This window comes from Ambystoma mexicanum, chromosome 11 (assembly GCF_040938575.1).
Source record: "Ambystoma mexicanum isolate Mex_15411 chromosome 11, UKY_AmexF1_1, whole genome shotgun sequence".
Classification (NCBI taxonomy): Eukaryota; Metazoa; Chordata; class Amphibia; order Caudata; family Ambystomatidae; genus Ambystoma; species Ambystoma mexicanum.
The window spans coordinates 1,363,515,232-1,363,534,947 of NC_090934.1; the positions used below are offsets into that span (position 1 = coordinate 1,363,515,232).

The 19,716-nt window shown below is 49.8% G+C and overlaps 1 protein-coding gene across 8 annotated transcripts in view; it reads right to left on the reverse strand.

Moving 5' to 3' along the window:
* The window catches only part of TJP1 (tight junction protein 1), a 2,827,266-nt gene that overhangs the window by 443,448 nt on the left and 2,364,102 nt on the right, over positions 1–19,716 (reverse strand). For all 8 annotated transcript variants that reach the window (XM_069624936.1, XM_069624933.1, XM_069624931.1 and 5 more), the window contains one exon: positions 13,474–13,574. In XM_069624936.1, the coding sequence (XP_069481037.1) occupies positions 13,474–13,574 (101 nt within the window). The remainder of the gene's footprint in view (positions 1–13,473; positions 13,575–19,716) is intronic.

Genomic DNA, 19,716 nt, shown 5'->3' on the forward strand with positions numbered 1-19,716 from the left:
TTGGTGCAGTCTCCCACAGGTTACTGCACACCATTTTGGCTAACAAGACTCAATTCATACGGGTAAAAAAAAAAAAATATGCACCAGGAAATCCCTGTGTGGTGTGAAAAACAAAAAACAAGGGGCAGGGGAGTGATCACAGGACAACTCCTAATCTAAAATTAAGAAGCAGTAAAGAAAACATGGCCTGCTGGGGACATAGAGGTTTGTTGGGGCAAGAACATGCAAAGAATACATGCAGACAAACATATTTAAAATGCTAAATTAGTTTCACATAAAACTGCATGCTGGTGGTAGTTTCCCAAGAATGCATGCATCTTCAAGCAAGCCTGCGCACTGAAAGAACATGTTATTGTTCCTCCTTTTGTCACCACGACCAAGGAACAGGAGATCGGGTTCACCGCTGCTGCATCGTAAAGGCGGCCAGCTGCAACTACTTCATCCCTTTTAAAGTACTGTGGGACTCAAAGTAGTAATTACCTAGTGTCTGTCCCTCCTTTGTTGCTGGAGTGCAGATTCCAGTGTTTGGGTGTTCACCCATAACCACTCGCCCAGCCCTAAAGCTTGTGCGCATACAGGGAGTCCCGAGGTCTGTGAACCCTTTTGATCAACAAAAGCTCTATACTTACTTATACTGAAGAATCCCCTGAAATGTTGCCTTTTCTACAGCTGTGCCTTGCCTGTTTTCCTTCTAATCTGACTTTGATGAACTAGATAGGGATGGACTACTAAAGCCTTCAGGACTCTGAAAAGTAATGTACGTCTTAAAAAGTACTAACCTGTTATAGTTGGTGTTCATACCCATTTTATTCCTTCAACAGAACATGTCTTGCGTTACTTTAACTGATTTCTTTTTACTTACCTGTAAACTGTATTCAACATTAACAGGCCGATTCATGGAATTAATGTGCGCCGGAAATCTCTGCGAAAGCGTGCGAATCGCAGCGCAAGTGCAAAAATCGCAGTGCAAGCGATTCATGGAAGTCCGTGTGCGTGTAAATACTGGGATGTGCGCTAAAATCCTGCGTGGCGCACGCAGGCGCACACATCATCAAACGGTGTGTGCTACGCGCACAGCGAAAGCGCACATAGCGCGGCGCTCACAACAAAAGTAGGCGGAACACAGGGCGTAACACGCGGAATGGGGAACAATGCGTGAAAATGTGGCAGTTACGGGGGAAGTACAGGAGGCAAATGCGCGGAACGCCCACACACGTGCCTACAACACGTATTCATGGAATCGAACAGGGGAAACACGTGCGCCAAAAAAGACGCGCTAAACCGGAAACACATACGCCAGCAGGAAGCAGGAGTACGCGGACCCGCGCAGCATAAAAGTGCACGCAAACAAACAAGCTCAGACGCTATGATGAATATATCGTTACTCGCAGAAGTGGTCGTGGGACACAGCAGGAGGAGGATAGTCAGGGCCAGCATTTTTACACCCAGGACCAGCCTTTTTGGGATGCCTGAAGACCAGGTGTATGGGAGGTACAGGTTTCCACCTCACATTATACTCGACCTGGCGAGTGACTGGGAGGATGACCTCACACCACCCACCCTGTGCTCCAAAGCGCTGAGCAACTTGGAAAAGGTGCTCCATGTACTTCACTTCTTGGCCACTAGTTCATTTCAGCGGACAAGTGCCATAGTGAGGGGGGTGTCACAGGCCACGCAGTCACGCTGCCTACACCAGGTGTTGGCCATCATGACTGCACGCCCACCAGTCCGCAGGCACATGTACCTGCCCAAAACACCTGCAGAAAGGCAGGCTGCCGTCCACGATTTTTACGGGGTGTCACACTTCACCAAAGTGCTAGGTGCCATTGATTGCACCCATGTAGCTCTACGTCCTCCTAGGGCAACTTAGCACATCTATAGAAACCGCAAGCACTGGCATTCCATCAACGTGCAGGTAGTATGTGATGCCAAAGGAATCATCACCTCAGTATATACCAACTATCCAGGGTCCACCCATGACAGTTTAATTGACAGAATGTCAACCCTAAACCGGTACCTAGAAGCTGGGCAGCATGGCGATACATGGCTGCTTGGTGAGCATAAATGCCTCTGCACATGCATGCATGTCAGATACTGAGTAATGTCACAACCCCACTAATGATACCCATCATCACCTCCCCAGGGGAAAGTGCCTACCCTCTGAGCACCCACATGATGCCAATTCGGAACCCCACCACACCACCCGAGTTAAGATGCAACACAGACCATATTGCAACCCGGGGCATAGTGGAGCGCACATTCGGAGTGCTCAAGTCACGCTTTCGCTCCCTTGACCGCTCTGGTGGGCAGCTGCTATACGCGCCCCCAGTAGTGTGCAGGATCATAGTGGCAGCATGTGTCCTACACAACGTTGCAACCCGCCGGGGTCTGCCGGTGGACATGGTGGTGCCCCCACATCCCCAACTACATGCACGGCCGCTGCGCATGGGAGGGGAAAGGGCACGTGTTGAGGCAGCCCGTACACAGCTGGTGGCTAATTACTTCACCTAAAATCAATCACACCCCTGTGGAGTGCACACAACCCTGGTACATACCAACTGACAATCAATGATGATGACATAAGGGACAGTCAACTGTCACAACCATACCAGCCTGAGATTGGTCACCTGGAAGTGTTACATTGTGTGCATCCCTACCTACCCAAAGACAACCAATGCCGTGTCACAAAAAGACACACATGTATGATGCATGAATGACTACCCCCTTGCAAAATATAACATGAAAACAGCACCATGTCACCCAACCCCCTCCCCATCTCCGCTACCCAATACACCATGGCATGTCATGCAATGTGAAGGCAAACAAAGGAATGCACAACACATGACACAAGTGTCACAAAGTGCACTGTCCCAACTGGAAACAGGCCACAGACAATATGCTCCCAGTAATCAATAACAAACAGCACACATGACCAAATACTTACCAGCAACACAATACAGCAACACAGCATGAAACATTGCCAATATATGACAGTACAAACTCAAAGTAGTGCAAGTTTTACAACTGAATAAGCCAGCACACTACACTACAGTGTGTTGACGTCAGGCAAATGTGTCAGTGTACTGCATACAACATGAACTTCATCCGCAAAGGAGACGGCCTTGTGAAGACATGAAGAAGGTACCTGTGAATAAGGAGGAAGACATGGATGCACAAGCACATATCAATACACCATGCAGTGTTCAATACAACAACAATCCCCACTAGGGATGTACACACGGTTTTGACTAAAGACTGCCCACACAGCTCATGGGAGCCCAATGTCACTGTGTAAGTCACTGTCACTTGGTCACACCCTTTGCAAGCCCAAGGAAAGGGAAGCAGGAGGGGTGTGTGTGTGTCAGGAACCCAAGCATCTAACCCAAACACAGGACAAACCTACATGTGCCCAGCTGGAATACACAGTGGATGCTCACGGGAGCCACACAAGGCAACACACTGTAAAACACAAAAAATAATCAAAAATGGCCATGTGGGGAAAGGAGGGGGGGGGGTACCCAGGAGGTTCGAGGACAGGGTGCACAACAACAGCCACTTGCGTGGATGTTGCGGAAAAAAAAATACCTCCATGGGCCCATGGCCTGCACGGCTACGCTATTGTGGGAGCACTGCTGCTGTCGCGCTCTTCACCCTCTGCTTCTGCATCAGAAGGTGGTGGTGCTATGGGAGGCAGCCCACGCAAAGCCCTGGTATGGTCCTCCATGGCAGCAAGCATGCGGGTGTTGAAGGTCTGATTCTGCAGGATGATAGTGCGGAGATCCCCATGCAGCACCTCACGGGTTGCTTGCATTTCTGCACGCATGGCCTTGCGTGATGCCCGGATCTCCTCCCGAGTTGCCTGCAGCTCAGCTGAGAGCGAACATGTGAGCTGCTCCAGCTGCTGTTCTGACCTTAAATTTCGGGAAGCCTCAAGTTCACTTAGAGTCTGCCTGAGGAACTGGAGTTCTAACCTCAGGGCTTCCCTGTGGCCCTGTAACTCCACAGACATGGCTTCCTGCAGAGTCTCCAGTGCCGCCTGTCTGTCCATGTTGGACACCAACATGTCTTCCCTGTGTGATTGGCAAATAATCTGTTGCCTGCTGTTGTTGCTCCATCTGCCTTTCAGGGGGGAGAATGGAAGTGGCCACCGTCTCCATTGCCTGAGCCATCATTTCAACTGATGCTCCCTGTTGTGCTGCAATACCGTACATGGAGTTTTCCCATACAGTATTGCCTGGTGGCACACTGCCACCGCGTCGGCGGGTACCACACCTGTTTGGGGCAACGGCGATCTGCACCTTGCTGTGCAGGCACTGCCTGAGGCTGCAGGGCTGCATTCTCCCTCTGATCTGCTGGCCCAGGAACAGGATCAGATGTTGCAGAGTGTGACCCTGCATCCGTAACCGCCAAAGGCGGAGTTACCAACACTGACATCCCCATAGAGGGTTCTACCCCTGGTGCAGGTGGGTTGGACAGAACAGAATATCCCTGCCAGAAACACTCACCTGCGACAGCACATTAGTCTCATCATCCGATTCAGCACCTGAATCATAGAGGTCTGGGGAGGTACAACCAGAGACACCACTGGACAGTATGGTCTGCAATAAGATTGGGTTTTCACCCAGCACTACACCGTGTCCTCCACTGGAGCCCGGTCGTGCCCGAGATACCTCCTGGGTCCGCACCATCTCCTCCACCTCTACAGCATCAAGTGCGTCACCACATGCAAAAACATGAGACAACAAATGGAAACAGGCATGAGCACCATAGCACACACATAGGCCTTACAAGCCAGAGATCCAGTACATGATTTACACATGTCCAACATGACAATAACCCTGGCATGCATGCACTGTCAATGAGTTGGAAGGGGAGGCAAAAAGCAGACACTGAGGACACCAAGATGGAAAAGCAACACATTTGCTGCATGCTGGGTAGCACTGGCATCACACATTAGCCTGTGTGTGGCATGTCCAATACACATACATGACACATGCCAGCACACAGATGGCATGTAGCCTAGCCATGGTACATTTGACAAGTACAGCCATATGTCAGTGAATGAGTACTGTCACCCATCCATGTGAGATGGACATGAGATGGAAAATGCTAAATATTGTGACAAAATACGCATGCGCCACACACTGCAACACATCCAGTGTACAATAATACAGTGATTGCAGGCAGATGTACACATTAATGGTTGCTCACTTCAACATGATAGGAAACAACTATCATGTTCCACATTCAAACAGGCCCCAAACATTAATGTGAGCAGGCCAATACTCAATCAACCTGATTGGTCTAAACATTCACACAACAAGGTAACAAATGTGGGCCAATGTGGGGTGTAATCAATGACAGAAACATGTCACATATGTGGCATTAGGGCTGAAAAATGCATTGCAAAAATCGGAGAATTGAAACAATCAGCCTGAATGAACACTGAAAAATTCAGAACATGTTGTTGCAAGATGACAGTTCAAGGGCAAATGCAGTAATGTGGCGCCAATTGGCTACTGTGGGCAGAAGGGATACTGTCATACCCAAATCCAAGGCCGCTGAATGTTTTGGAGGAAGCACATGGGTGACCCATACCACTCAGGACTACACACCCTCACCTGGCACTCAATCAGAACCCGTCACCCAAACAACATCCACATGGATTACACACACATGCATGGGCACTCACCGGACAATGCGTCGTAATCTGGTAGGTCTCCCACGCCTTGGATCTGTTCTTCTATGACGAAGGTTCCAGCAGCAACAGACTCCTGCTCAGTGAGTTGGTTGTCCTCTGGTGGAGACCCACCGCCAGTCACCAGAGTAGAGGCATGATTTGAGGCCAGCTTGTTCTTTGCTCTGCGTTTCAGGTCATTCCACCGCTTGTAGCAATCATCAGCTGTGCGCCTCACAAATCCAAGGGCACTAATGTGGTCCGCGATGGTCTGCCAGTGTGCCCTACGTTGACCAGGTGTGGTCTTGCACCCTGCAGTCACCACCATTTCGCGGCTATGTGCCGACACATAGGCCACAAGTGCATCCAGTTTGGCATCATTAAAGCTAGACTTCCTTGACGTGCCAGAGTGTGTAGCCGTGTCTGGGGTCTCAGCCTGTAGTGCAAGAGCACCCTTCTTTTTCAAAGGTGGTGCTGTTCCTGAGTGGCTCACGCCGCTCTGGTCAGTAGGGGCAGAAGCGCAGGTGGACTGGGTACTAGAAGTGTGCGAAGGCACAATGACCATAGGTCTTGGTGCAGGCATTGGCTGCAGAGTGATGTTGGCAGCGACAACGTCGGTTTGATGGACCTGGACCGACACTGTCCCGGTTGGGAGACTCAGAGCTGGGGTGGATAGAGCTGCAGCTTCCCCTGAAGCCTCCCCACCCTGCCTACTTGGGGCAGCAGATGACAATGCTGCCCCAGATCCACTTGGCCTGGTGACAGCAACTTGCACCGCCACACGTGGCTTAGACTTGCTGACCTGGAAGTCAGCCTGGGAGTCATCCTGTGCCGGTTCAGGTGCCAAAATGGGGCGGTCCAACAAGGGCTGAGCTGGGATGGTATCAGCTACGTTTCCCACAACCATGGGGGGGGCATGGGTGTCCCTGATTGGTCCTCCACACAGGGTCTAGGTGCACCCTGCAAATCCTGGCCACGTCCCCTACCACGCCCACATTTTGGAGGTCGGCCACCTTTGCCTTCCTTACTGCTTGGTTGCCTCCCAACCATGGCACTGATGTTGTGCGTATGAGAGTTACAGTAAACAATTGTCCTGGGCAATTGGGGTGAAAGGGGTAGGGTACTAGATGGAATTCGTACCCTAGTGCTCTGGCAAGTCTGTATGTGACCCCTGGGGGAAGATGACAGGTCACGCAAACACACAGGCACCCCAAAAACAAAAGCACACGTGCACGCAACCCCTGGTAGACCACGTGCGCGGAAAAATAACCCCGCACTACGCTGTGGCACCCAGAAACACAAAAATAAGCATACGCGTGTTACACGCAGCCTACAATGACCACTGAAGGGGTACTCGACACACGTTGGGAAATACGTGTGCGACTCACCGTCTGCCTTGAAAAAGAATGTGAAAAAGACACGCGTGTGGCGTAGGCAACACCCACGCCAAAAGAAGAAAAGAACGCAGTCTGAGGAAACAGGGAGTACGAACTGGAAACATTGTGAAGTAATTGCGTGTGAACCGACAAGAAGTAAAAGAAACACCTGCTTGCTCTCCACAAAATGCACATACAAGGAAATAGCGTGATACTTGTACCTTTTAAGCCAGCCCAGACGTGAAACGTCACTTACGCGCTTACACGCTGAGGCCCTTTCCTACAATAGCACGGTGACGTGCAGTTTTCTCACGTGCTGATTCACTATGCACCCTTGTTGTGGGCAAAGCCTGCGTGCGTAACGTCACTTACGCACTAAGGGCCTTTCCTCGGATTACACACTGACATGCAATTTTTTCACGTGCCAAATCACTCAGTATCAAGCTGGCCACGCGAATACACACGGAAGACCACGCGCCTGCCCAAAAGGCCATTTTCCTGCCCCCAAGAGCCCCGAGCACGCTCCCACCAGCCATCTGCTGCTATCTGCCTGCTGCCCACGTGCCCTGCTATTTGGTGCCTGCACGTCAGCCATCTGCATGGGTCCAGTTGCTGTGTCCACCCCTGCTGGAACAGAAGACTCCCGACTGGGATACCATCGCTCCACAGCCCAGCCCCAGGACCCAGTTGCCCACCCAAGCCTGCCTCGGGGGTCGCCATGTCGGGGCAAACACCATCTGAGACCATTGGCGACCCCCAGTCAGAGGCAGAGGGCCACCAGCTTCAGTGAGAAGGAAGTTGGTGTCCTGGTGGAACATCACGCGCCAACAAGGAAGGACGGTTGAGGATCTGGGAGGATGCAGTGTTTGCCATCAACACGGAGGAGATGGCAACCCGCGACATGAAGCACGTCAAGAAGCGCTGGGAGGACCTGAGGTCCAGGACCCTCTACAAGGCCCGGCGCCTCGCAGAGGGGGGCCGGGGCAGTATGAGTGACATCCAGATGAGGGTCCTGGAACACCTAGCCCCAGCGCTCCACGCCCAGATCCTTCAGATGCAGACCCGTCTGGAGTTGAGCGGTAAGTGGGAAAGCATTGCTGTGTGAGGCAGGGCATGTTGCAGTGTGCTGGTAGTCTGATACTTGTCTGTATATGTGACATAGGCCATGTATGGATGTGTGTGTGCAGGGACATCATGGCCATGCATGTCAGACCAGTAATGTGTGAACCACATGGATGGTGCATGTGTTCCAATGCAACATGTGGAGCTGTATGCGGAATGCACACATGAATGCATGCCTGTCTGTTCTTGGACATGGAGGGGGGGGGGTGAGGGATGGGTGCTGCTGTCCTGTACATGTATGGTGCACATGTGTGTGTGTCTGAGAAGTGTGTGTGTGTGTGACTTTGAAACGCCATGGTGACAGGTCACACGAGTTGGTGGCAGATCACTCTCTTCGGCAGGGGCCTCTCTCTGGAACAGCCTTCCTGCCTCCCTGAAACTAGAGGAGAACCACCTCCGGTTCCGGAAACACCTCAAAACCTTCCTCTTTGCTTCTGCTTTCTCTCCTCCCCTCCCTTGCTGAACTCCTGACTGAAATTGCACTGGTTACCTGGCCACCCCTCTGATCTCTGGGCCAGCCCCTGTCAACTGCCCACCTGCACTGCCTCCATGGCAACCCCTGCACTTGGGAATGTTTCTGTATCCCTTCAGTCCCCTTTCCAGCACTTGTCCGCAATTCCTGGTATTGCCTGTTTTATTTTATGTGTTTTAGTTATCTTATTTTTTTCCACTTCCCATGTACTGCACTTCCCCCCTCTCCCTTTTCCCCCCTTACACTCTTCCTGTCCCCCCAACCCCTTCCCATGCACTTGCACGATCTGAATGACACCTGGCCTAGTAAGATCGTTATGGCCTCCCTTTGTCCCCCCCCCTTGCTTCGTCGCGCCTTGAAACACTTGTGTATAGGCGCGTTATTAATGCCATATCATATCATGTATCATGACACATGTCTGTGATGTGTAGATTCACTCATGCAGTGCGGTCACCATTGTATCCACTGTGTCTATCCACTGTGTCTGTGGTGTACAAGCCATGATGCATGACTCTCCGGGGATGTGTGCGCATGGGACCAGTGTGAGCCATGATGCATGTGAGTTTGAAGTCAACATTTTGGTTAACAGAGGCCCTTGTACATGGATGCTGATGTTGATTGTAGGCGCCAGGACTGTTTCTGCATGTGTGTTGCGTGCATTCACCCATGTGTTGTGGAGGGACAGGATGGAAGTGACATTTGACAGTAGCACTCACGTGTTATTGCGTCCTGTCTAGGGGAATATTGTACTGTACCCTGATGCTTGTGTTCTATGTCTCCCTGTACACAGCGTCAAATGAAGAAGAGGGCGAAGACGGCGCTGTGCAGTCAAGCGGCGGGGATGCATCCACCGGGCAGCGACGCAAGGCCCAGCCACCCTCCCAGGAATTGCCAACATCTGTGAGCGAGGGGGCTGGTGCTGCGTCTGCCACTACCGCTGTAGCGGAAGGGCCGGGTGAGCTCCAACAGGGGCTTGCAATGGCGGATGACGGTGTGGAAACATCCAGGTTGGTGGTCTCCACAGAGGAGGTGGAGGAGCCCGCTACTGAGCCGCACATGGGGCCTGGGGGGGTAGTACCAATGGTGCAAGTGGTGCAGTCCAGGGTCAGGAGGCAGCACAGGTCACCGCGTAGGGGCCTGTGCATGTCGCTGTCCTTGACTCTGTGACTGCACCACCATGCACCAGCAGGGATGCCCTGTCCGCAGGTTGGGGGCAGGGGGGTTTGGGGGGGTAGGAGGGAGTGCCACGTCATCTGCCTCTCCACTACCTGCGGACGAGGGGTCCCACGACCGTATGGGCTCCGTCCTGGTTGGTGTCGCGTTGCGCACACGTGACATTCGTGATGACGTGCGTGCTTCCTGGGTGGAGCACGCACGCCATCACGAACAGCAGCGTCACGACGTGGCACTGTTGGGAGGGGCCCTGGTCGGTGGGTTTCTACATGTGGCGCGCACTCTGGCGGACCTCTCCTCCTCTGTGAAGACTATGCGCCAGTCGTTCTCCCTGCCGTCTTCCGGCCCAGATTCCACCAGGGCCCCCTGTGGACCTGGCCTGACCAACACAGCCAGCTTGGTGGAGATCCCATCCCTGCCACAGTTGGGAGTCAGCAGTCCAGCAGGGGTGGACACCCCAACAACTGGAGTCCAGCAGATGGAGGATGTGCAGGCATCGGACAGGGCACATGGACAGCAGCAACAGCAGCAGGCTCTAGGTGGGAGCAATGATGGCTCGGGGCCATCGACAGAGGGGCAGGCATCGGCCAGAGGGCAGGAGAACCCTGGAATGGGTGTGTCTTCTGTGTGGCTGCGCTTGGGCCAGAGCGGAAGAGTGGAGCGGCGGCGGTCGGAAGAGGCGTGGCTCACCATGGTCAGGGCGGAGTTCTCCATGCATCAGGCGTTGAGGCGGGCAGAGTGCCTCGAGGCAACTCGCAGGGAGTTGGAACAGGCCATGAGTGCATCGCTGCGAGACCTCAGGGCCAGGGCAAAGGCCCGCCTTCAGGACATCGACATGGAGTTTGATGATGCCCTGGCCCGGGACATCACAGAGTGAGCAGCAGGACTTGCCCACCGCCATTGTATATAGTTAGATAGTGTTAGGTTTCCTTTGTTCTTTTAATTTGGAGTTAATGGACATTGCTCCACTTCGTGTGTATATAGTTTTTTCTTACTAGGACTTTTTTGTAGGTTTCCTTTTGTTTGTGGATCATGGACCATTTGGACTTACATTGTATATAGTTGCAGACTTGTACATACTTTCTTTTTCTATATTCCCCTGGATCAATGTTTTTTTTTATTTGTATTATGTTTTTATTATGGACATTGGCAATGGACCACTTTTATTCTACGTGATTTTTCTTTTTTTTTTTTTTTAACTTTATTGGATTTACAATTTTTTTTTACTTCGGTCATTGTGCATTGATTTTCAGTTCACTATTCCTCAAAGTCAGTTATTTATGTTTTGAATACATTTTTTATTACTTCAGAATTGGTGGTGTGTTCTGTAATTGGTTTTGTGCATGTCTCATTGAACATTTCCTCAGTCATGTGTTGCCACTGTGTGGCTACGTTGTGCATTCCTGCATGGGCATGGTGGTTCATTTCATCTATCATGGCATGGGTAATGTGGGTTATGTGGATGGTTGCATGCTTGGACTGGGGGCAAGAGGGATTAGGGTTGGCTTTCGGGACATGGGTCTGTTTTGTTAGGACATGTGGTTTGTTGGGACATAAGTCTGGGCCTGAGGCTCACTGCTGGGGGTGCTGGGGGACATGAGTCGGGCCTGCTGGCAGGTGCCCATCACTGCTGGGGGGTGGGGATGCTGGGGGACATGAGTCGGGGCCTGCTGGCAGGTGCCCATCACTGCTGGGGGGGGGGATGCTGGGGGACATGAGTCGGGGCCTGCTGGCAGGTGCCCATCACTGCTGGGGGGTGGGGATGCTGGGGGACATGAGTCGGGGCCTGCTGGCAGGTGCCCATCACTGCTGGTGGTGGGGGTCCTGGGGGACATGAGTCAGGGCCTGCTGGCAGGTGCCCATCACTGCTGGGGCGTGGGGTACTGGGGGACATGAGTCAGGGCCTGCTGGCAGGTGCCCATCATTGCTGGGGGGGGTGGGGGTGCTGGGGGACACGAGTCGGGGCCTGCTGGCAGGTGCCCATCACTGCTTGGGGGTGGGGGTGCTGGGGGACATGAGTCGGGGCCTGTGGCTCACTGCTGGGGGTGGGGGTGCTGGGGGACATGAGTCGGGGCCTGCTGGCAGGTGCCCCTCACTGGTGGGGGTGGTGGGGGACATGGGTTGGTGATCACTAGTGGAAGGTGACATATGGGCTGGCTGGGGGTCATGCCCAGGGTGGATGGGCTGAGTGCGGGACATGACAAGGGTGCAGGGTAGTCCCCTGTGGTGTGGGTTGCCTGCAAGGGCTGTGGAGGGGGTAGAGGGCACACCTGGGAGGACTCACACTGCCAATTCACGTGTGGGACTCCCCGCGCACCCCACTGGATACACGTACCCGCTCTGACAGCGAAATCGCATGTGATACTTCCCGCGCACCCCAGTAATACACGTACTCTGCTCGCACAGGGCCGATCGCGTGTGAAACTTCCCGCGCACCCCCGAAATACACGTAACCCGCTCGCACAGGCCCAATCGCGTGTGAAACTTCCCGCGCACCCCAATAATACACGTACCCCGCTCGCACAGGGCCGATCGTGTGTGAAACTTCCTGCGCACCCCCGAAATACACGTACCCCGCTCCCACAGGGCCGATCGCGTGTGAAACTTCCTGCGCACCCCCGAAATACACGTACCCTGCTCCCACAGGACCTATCGCGTGTGAAACTTCCCGCGCATCCCCGAAATACACGTACCCCGCTCGCACATGCCCAATCGCGTGTGAAACTTCCCGCGAACCCCAGAAATACACGTACCCCGCTCGCACAGGGCCGATTGCGCGTGAAACTTCCCGCGCATCCCTGAAATAAACGTACCCCGCTCGCACAGGCCCGATCGTGTGTGAAACTTCCCATGCACCCCCAAAATACACGTACCCCGCTCGCACAGGCCCAATCACGCGTGAAACTTCCCGCGCAGTGGGGTACGTGTATTCGGAGGGGTGCGCGGGGAGTATTACCGGCGTTTTCGTGGTTGGGGGACTGTGCGCCATGTACGGGATTTGTGCGCTGTACATGGCGCACGGGGAGGGGTTGGGGGCGTAACTGGTGCTGCTGCAGGGTCGCTGCGCCATTCTGCGCCACGGCTGGTAATGGATGTTGAAATCCGTGTGCCAGCCGCGTGCGCCACTTGAGGCTGAATTCTATGAATTACCCCCTAAGTCTTTTACATTGTGGTTTACTCACTTGAAATATTGCATTTATTTCCTATTGTGCTTATTAGTTTGAAACAGTACTTAAATGAAGAATTAACTTTACCTTGTTTATATAAAATAAAGTAACTATTTCTGATATAACTACATGTGTGTAAGAGTTTGTTTGGGCCTATGTATATACGTTATTTGTACTTACCTACAACTCACATCTGCCTGCTAAGATAAGCCTGGCTGCTTTTCCATACTACCAGTGCCTTGAGTAGAACAGACTTGGACTAGAAATTGGGGCTCTGTACACTAAGGCAATAGTTTATGGAGTCCTAGATTAAGTGAAATTTAGAAAATCTCCACTAAGAGTGATCATTTGGCAATCTTGGGAGATGTGTTACAAAATACTGATAAGACAACTGTCCCACCCACTAAACATTTTTTAAAACAGTGACAAATGGATGGAAAACATTCAAACTAAAATACAATCACTGGGAACATAGCATCACTTTACCTTGCACTCCGAGACCCATACAAGTTGGTTCTGTTGCTGCTGAATTCCTTCTTTCAGTCCTCCATACCAACCATCATTCATAGAATTTAGGTTAATGGTAGCTAGAGAGAACATTAGAACATGTCATTATTGTATAGGACATTGAAAAGCAAATAAAAGAATCACACAGACACACAAACTAAATGTTAAAGTAAAATGGTCTCTTCACACTGCCACCCCATTGTCTGTCACAAAGGTTTTCATTTAAGGAACTGATGCGGAGAGTATGTGGTGGCCACTGGTAGAGCGCATGCTAGGCAGAATTCACATTTCTGTGCCAATTCCCTTCTACCTTAGAGACCGCCAGCTCTTTTGCTGGACTTTAGGACTTTTAATTTGTATCCTGAGTTAGTGAGACCTTTTTCTCTCCCTCATGTATTTTTGATCTGATTTGGACTCTGTTTCTTTTGGTTTTGGAGTCTGAAACTCCATAGGCATCATCTTTACATTTTGACACACAGCATCTTCAGTGTAGTGTCACAGAGAAGTCCTTTGGATTTCTGTTAAGGTTTAAATACCTTCTCTTGGATAAACTACTGTTTCCAAGAGTAGTAAAGTGAAACTGACTTAACTTAACTTTTTCTCTTTGTAGACCCATCGTACATGGAGTGCTGGGGGATACTTAGTATCCACTTGGTGTACTTTCTCATGTAACATTTTTATGTTACCCTTACTACAATTAATGGCTGGTGGCCGTGGTTGAATCTTATTCTACCACTGTGCGTTTTTACCGCAGGTTGAATTTGCAGCTGCAGAATTGCACCTATGGGTGCCCATTTTCTTGTTTGTAAGGTCCTTCTTGAGATTTACTCTGCGCGCCAAACCAGGTTTGGTCCCTTTGTTAGTTTTGTTTTTGGCGGGATTCACTAGTGAAACCCGCCTCTGGCTCCAGCGTGTCCGGCAGGGCAGGAAGCGAGGGAGGTTCCTGAAACTTGGTTACAGGAATGCACCCAACTGTGATTGGCTGGCTGGCTGTCGTTGGAGGACAGCCACCCTGCTGTGTGAGTGACAGCCAAGCTGCGAATGAATGGGAGAAACTTTCATAAAAGGCGAGGTCTTTTGCAAGGAAGGCAAAGTCGACCACTGGACAAAGGAACTGAAGAAGTAACTGGAAGAGAAGCTTGCTGCACCCGCCTGTGCCATTGGTTTGCCCGGGGAAGCCCTGCTGCAGTGCTGAAGCTCCATATTTCGAATCGACTAGAGAAGCCCGGACTGACAACTTCTTCCCTCAAAGTTGGTGGGACCAACTGACCCCAAGACGAACTTGACTGGAACCCCTCTCCCTGCTGGCTGTACTACTACACTGCTGCTGGAACCGAGTCCCAGGGGACAGGAACACCAGAATCGAGTGCATCGTTTTTAAGCCAAACCAGAGCTCCTGGAAGATCCTCTGGATTTCATCAAAGCAGGACCATCCAAGCCTGAGCCACCTCAACCGAGTGCTGGACCCCAGAAGCAAGGAGAGCCCACAAGTTGTCCAAGAACCGCAGTGGTGCTATTTGCGAGTAGCTGAAACTGCAAAGTGCCGCAGAACTGAATTGTGTCATTGCCGCCGCAGACCTTCAAACCGTAGAGCAGGAGTCCCCAGGTGTCTTCCCTCTTGTCCCCATGACTGAGGCCCAGGAACAACAGGATCTGCAGGACTACAACAGGAATAGAAGTCAGCTGGAACCTTTTCTTCAGATTCAAGGTACTTACTTACCTCTTGTTGTGTGTAGCTTGCTTGCTTGCTCTCACTGGAGGCTTGCATTGGCTGCCCTTTGCAGAGTTGCTTGCAGCTTTGCTTTTCACAAGCCTCCCAGCTTGTGGCCCAACAGCGATTCTTTTACTACAAAAACTCTTCAACACTGTGCAAGACTTTTGTGCTTGCCTCAAGAAGTGCCTCAGCTCCCCTGGACTTTGTTCCATTGACATTGGCTGTCCTGGCTTCCTGAAGACTCTTCTTAACCTCTGACTTTGCACGTATCTGCCCCTCAAAAATTCATACATACCTTACTTGTATAGCTGGAAAAGGGTTAACCTATATTTCATTGGGGGATTGTGAAGTACTTGTTTGGATAAATGTGTTAACCTTTGTTTTCTTCCCTAACCTTTTCCCACAACTCCAGTATTGCATTCAAGTGTAAAGTGATATATCAATGTCCATAGTGTCCTAGCTACTGAAGTCACCTCAGGGTGTAGGAAGTGTGTGCGATATCCCAAAAGGGTATCCACTTACTTAACTGAAGGAGTGTATTTCTAAAGTATATTTAAGTGTTGCATATTGCCCCTTCTAAAGAAGGCTTATTTTAAAACTGACTGTTAAATGAATACATATTTTAATAAAGAAACCTTGAGTATAAGTGTTATTTGAATACCTGTCACTGTGAATCTCTGTTACAACCCTACATCTCACATTGACATCTCTTGAGATGAGCCTGGTTGCTCAGTCACTCTACCAACTTGTGTAGCACAGGCCTATATCAAAGGTTGGGTTACCTATTGCCAAGACAAGGCTGGTGTAGTCTCCCACAGGGTAACTACATACAATCTTGCCTAACAGTGCACTCCACTTTTTGGTGCGTTCCTGAAGAAACATGTCCAAGAAGCATAATAGAAAAGCTACATCACTGCTTCACAGGGTTGTTAGATTAATTGAATTGCGTCTAAATTAATGTTTAAGGTTATTTGCACATCCCTCTCAAACCTCCTCTGTGCAGGGCACATTCACTGCGGTAACATCTTTGCAACACTGGTAGGTCAATGAATGAACTTGATGGCGTTTGGGGGTGTGGGTTGTCCTTGCGCTTGGGCATGGCTGGAGTTTTCCCTCGTCTCACAGTAAGGACCTAGTGCATGAAATGCTGCATTTGCCGAACAGGCCTGGTCTCCAAACTAGGGTTACTAATATCTACATAAAATGGCAGTCTTACTGGCGCCTTGGGCTATACTATGTGGGTTGATTATATTGGGGAGGGATCATACCACTGTCCCCCGTAACCCATCATAGTGTTTCAAATGCTGCTTGCCTCACTCTAAAGCGCTTAGGGGTGTGGGACAGGGTTGCCTCCTTCCCAACAGCTTGAACCCCTCTCCTAGTGAGACCCCCCAGCACTTTTTTGATGGACTTCTGGACCGTTTTCTTTCTATCCTGACTGAGGGGAGCCTTTTCCCCTCATTCATTCTTATTTGCTCTTACTTTTGAAACTCAGTTCCCTGTGTTTATCTTAACTATGGAGTCCCATTTCTGCCATAGCTCTTAAAAAGGCATCTGTGTATAACTTTTGCAGCACAGTGCACCTTATGGACAGAAACACCACCCTATATGGAGTGCTAAGGGTATACCTAGTATCCCCCTTCTCTCTGCTCCTGTGACTTTTTAGTCACATGGACAACCCCATAGTTATGGCTAGTGGCAGTGGACATGTTCTACCAACTATTGGGCTATTTCTTAAAGCAGATTGCACAATAGGGTCACCTATGTTCGAACATGGTGGTTCCTTTCTTTTTTCACCATTTCTACTGTGGTTTTTCTTTCTTAGCCCTTTTTCTATCATTCTGGGAGGGGGCGGTCTGTGCGTCTGTTTTGCCTTTGGCAGGAACCCGCGGGTGACCCCACCTGCCAACCACCCCTTTCTGTAAAATGGCGAGTTTGAAAAGTAGTGGCCCCCCCTCCTTCTTCCATTAAGCATTTTGTGAGCTCTGTTTAACTGTTTAATTGGTGCATTTTTAGTTAAATAAGTCTGTATTTTATCTAGTTGAAATGGCAACTGTGCTGTTCAAATACAGAAGTAAAACTGACTGGAGAGTCTAAAAGCAGTCTAAATCAAATGAAAGCCACGATGAGAATACAACAATTAAATGCAAACCGACCAGGGCAGTGTGCAAATTGGTTCTGCAACTTATGATCACGATCAAGAGATCCATTACCTAGTGCTGTTTTTTTATAGTGTTTAAACATCCCTCTTGCTTTTAAAACATAGTTAAACTTATAACAGAAATGACACGGTCAATGAAAAGGGAAAGTTAACATTTTTTCTATTCTAACGTGTGTGTACTAGTTCCTGTTTAAGTGACAAATACCTTCAGAATATAAGGAAAGTAAATACATTAAACTTTCAAAAATTCAATGACTCAAACACAAATCAACCAATAATTCAACCCATATGCAATAAATAAGAACACAGCTAAATACGGCATGGCTACATTTGAAGACCTACGCCAGGCTATGACTGTAGTCCTCCATCAGACGTCCCCTGTAGGAGCAGCAGGTGAGTCTAGTTAAAAAAAAAATTAAAAAAACATTTGTCTCAATGTATAATACTAATCCACGGGTCTGGGCATTGGTGGACACCTTGAAATTGCCCTCACGCAGGTACAGGTTCAGCATCCACAGATCAAGGATTCATTACAGACAACTGTATTCATCGCAATAAATAATTTTAATAGCATGATTTCCCTCTCTCTCTCTCTCTCTCTCTCTCTCTAAAACCATCCCTTGGTATACAGGCGCCAACTCTTAGTAGTCTGTACTACCCAAAGGTTTGGTAGAATGGCAGAGCAGCCAGGCTTATTTCAGGAGGAGGATTTGAGCTGTAGGTAAGTTTATGTTTGTGTTTTATGGATTTATAGCGTGCACCCGGTACCCTAGGGTTTAAGGGCGCGACACAGACTACAAAGACAAACGACATGAACAATGTAAGCTGACACCGGATGTAGGGGAGACTCGCAAAGAGACTAGCAGAATAAAAGAAAGTTTCACATTTTTTCTTAAACACATCCGTTGACTCAATAGTTGTGAGATCCGGGGACAAGGCATTCCAGGCGAGTGGAGCGGTTATATTAAAGGCTCCATTCTGCACTCTGTTGGTTTTGCAGCGAGTGGTTTTAAGGACATTTAAGTTATGGGATCCTAATGATCTCAAGGTGGGTTTTACTACCACTGCATCCATTAAATAGATATGGCATATGCCCTACAATGCATTTCTGGGTGATAAATAGCAGCCTAAAGTGTACTCTGGCTTGTACAGGTAGCCAGTGCAGGGTCTGTCTGGCATCCGAGACGTGATCTTTGTGATTCAGTCTTTTCATGACTCTCACCGCCCCATTCTGTATTACCTGAAGGCGATGGAGAACGGTTTGGGTGATGCCAGCTAAGAGACTGAAACAGTAGTATATCTTGGACCCTATGAGTTTTCTTCAGAAATTAGTGGGCGAAGATGAGGCAGCAATTTGATATAATAGGAGGAAGTAGAAACTATGCTGCTAATTTGTGCCTTCATGGTTCGGTTTTTGTCCAGTATGACACCCAAAAGTCTTAGCCAATTTGGCCTCAGTGCCAACAATCAGAAGCGCCGTCTTTGCACTGTTCAGGGCCATTCCATTAGTGACCATCCACCTTTGTATTGCAAGATAAACTTTATTGATGTAAAGTTTGTCAACCTCATGGGATTCTGTAATGGGGATAACGCACTGCGTGTCATCTGTGTAATTTGAGAAAAGGATCCCCTCTTGTTCCAACATGTGGAAGAAGGGGACCATAAATATATTGTAAAAGCATGGCGACACACACGCTCCCTACAGGACCCCATAAAGCAAAGGCGTATGTTCTCCTTCGGCTGACTGACTTGCCACTCTCACCAATCTGTTGCTCAGGAATGAGACCCTATGTATGGTTTTGGCTGAGAAAATGCGCGATATGCGCGATATCCCTTAACCTGGTGGATCGGAATGATCCAATAGGTCAAATGCTGCCAAGAGGTCTAAAATCATAAGCAACGACGATTGGCCGCCATCCATTGCTTGCAGCAGTTGGGAAGTGTAAGGAGTGCCGTCTCAACGCCATGATTTTAGCGAAAGCCCGATTGGAACTTATGTAGGATTTTGGCTCTATTGAGATGTTGAGAAATTTGCTTATATGCAACCCTGTCAACAATTTTCAGTAAAAACATTGTATTGGAAAATGGTCTATAGTCGGTATGTGTCAGGGGACAGAAGTTAGGTTTCTTCAATAAGGGAGTGATCCATGAGTTTAAGAATCTGAGGAACACACTTTTGGACAAGGGAGGAGTTAACAAATTTGGTGAGCGCTGTGATGAGCAAGGGTGAGCATTATGGCAGAGCAGGGGCCTGCCTTGCAGCTACTGGTTTTTAGTTGGGAAATTATTTTTGCTAGATCCAATTCTGAAACCGGAGTGAAGTTGAAGGCATGATATTTTTCACCCC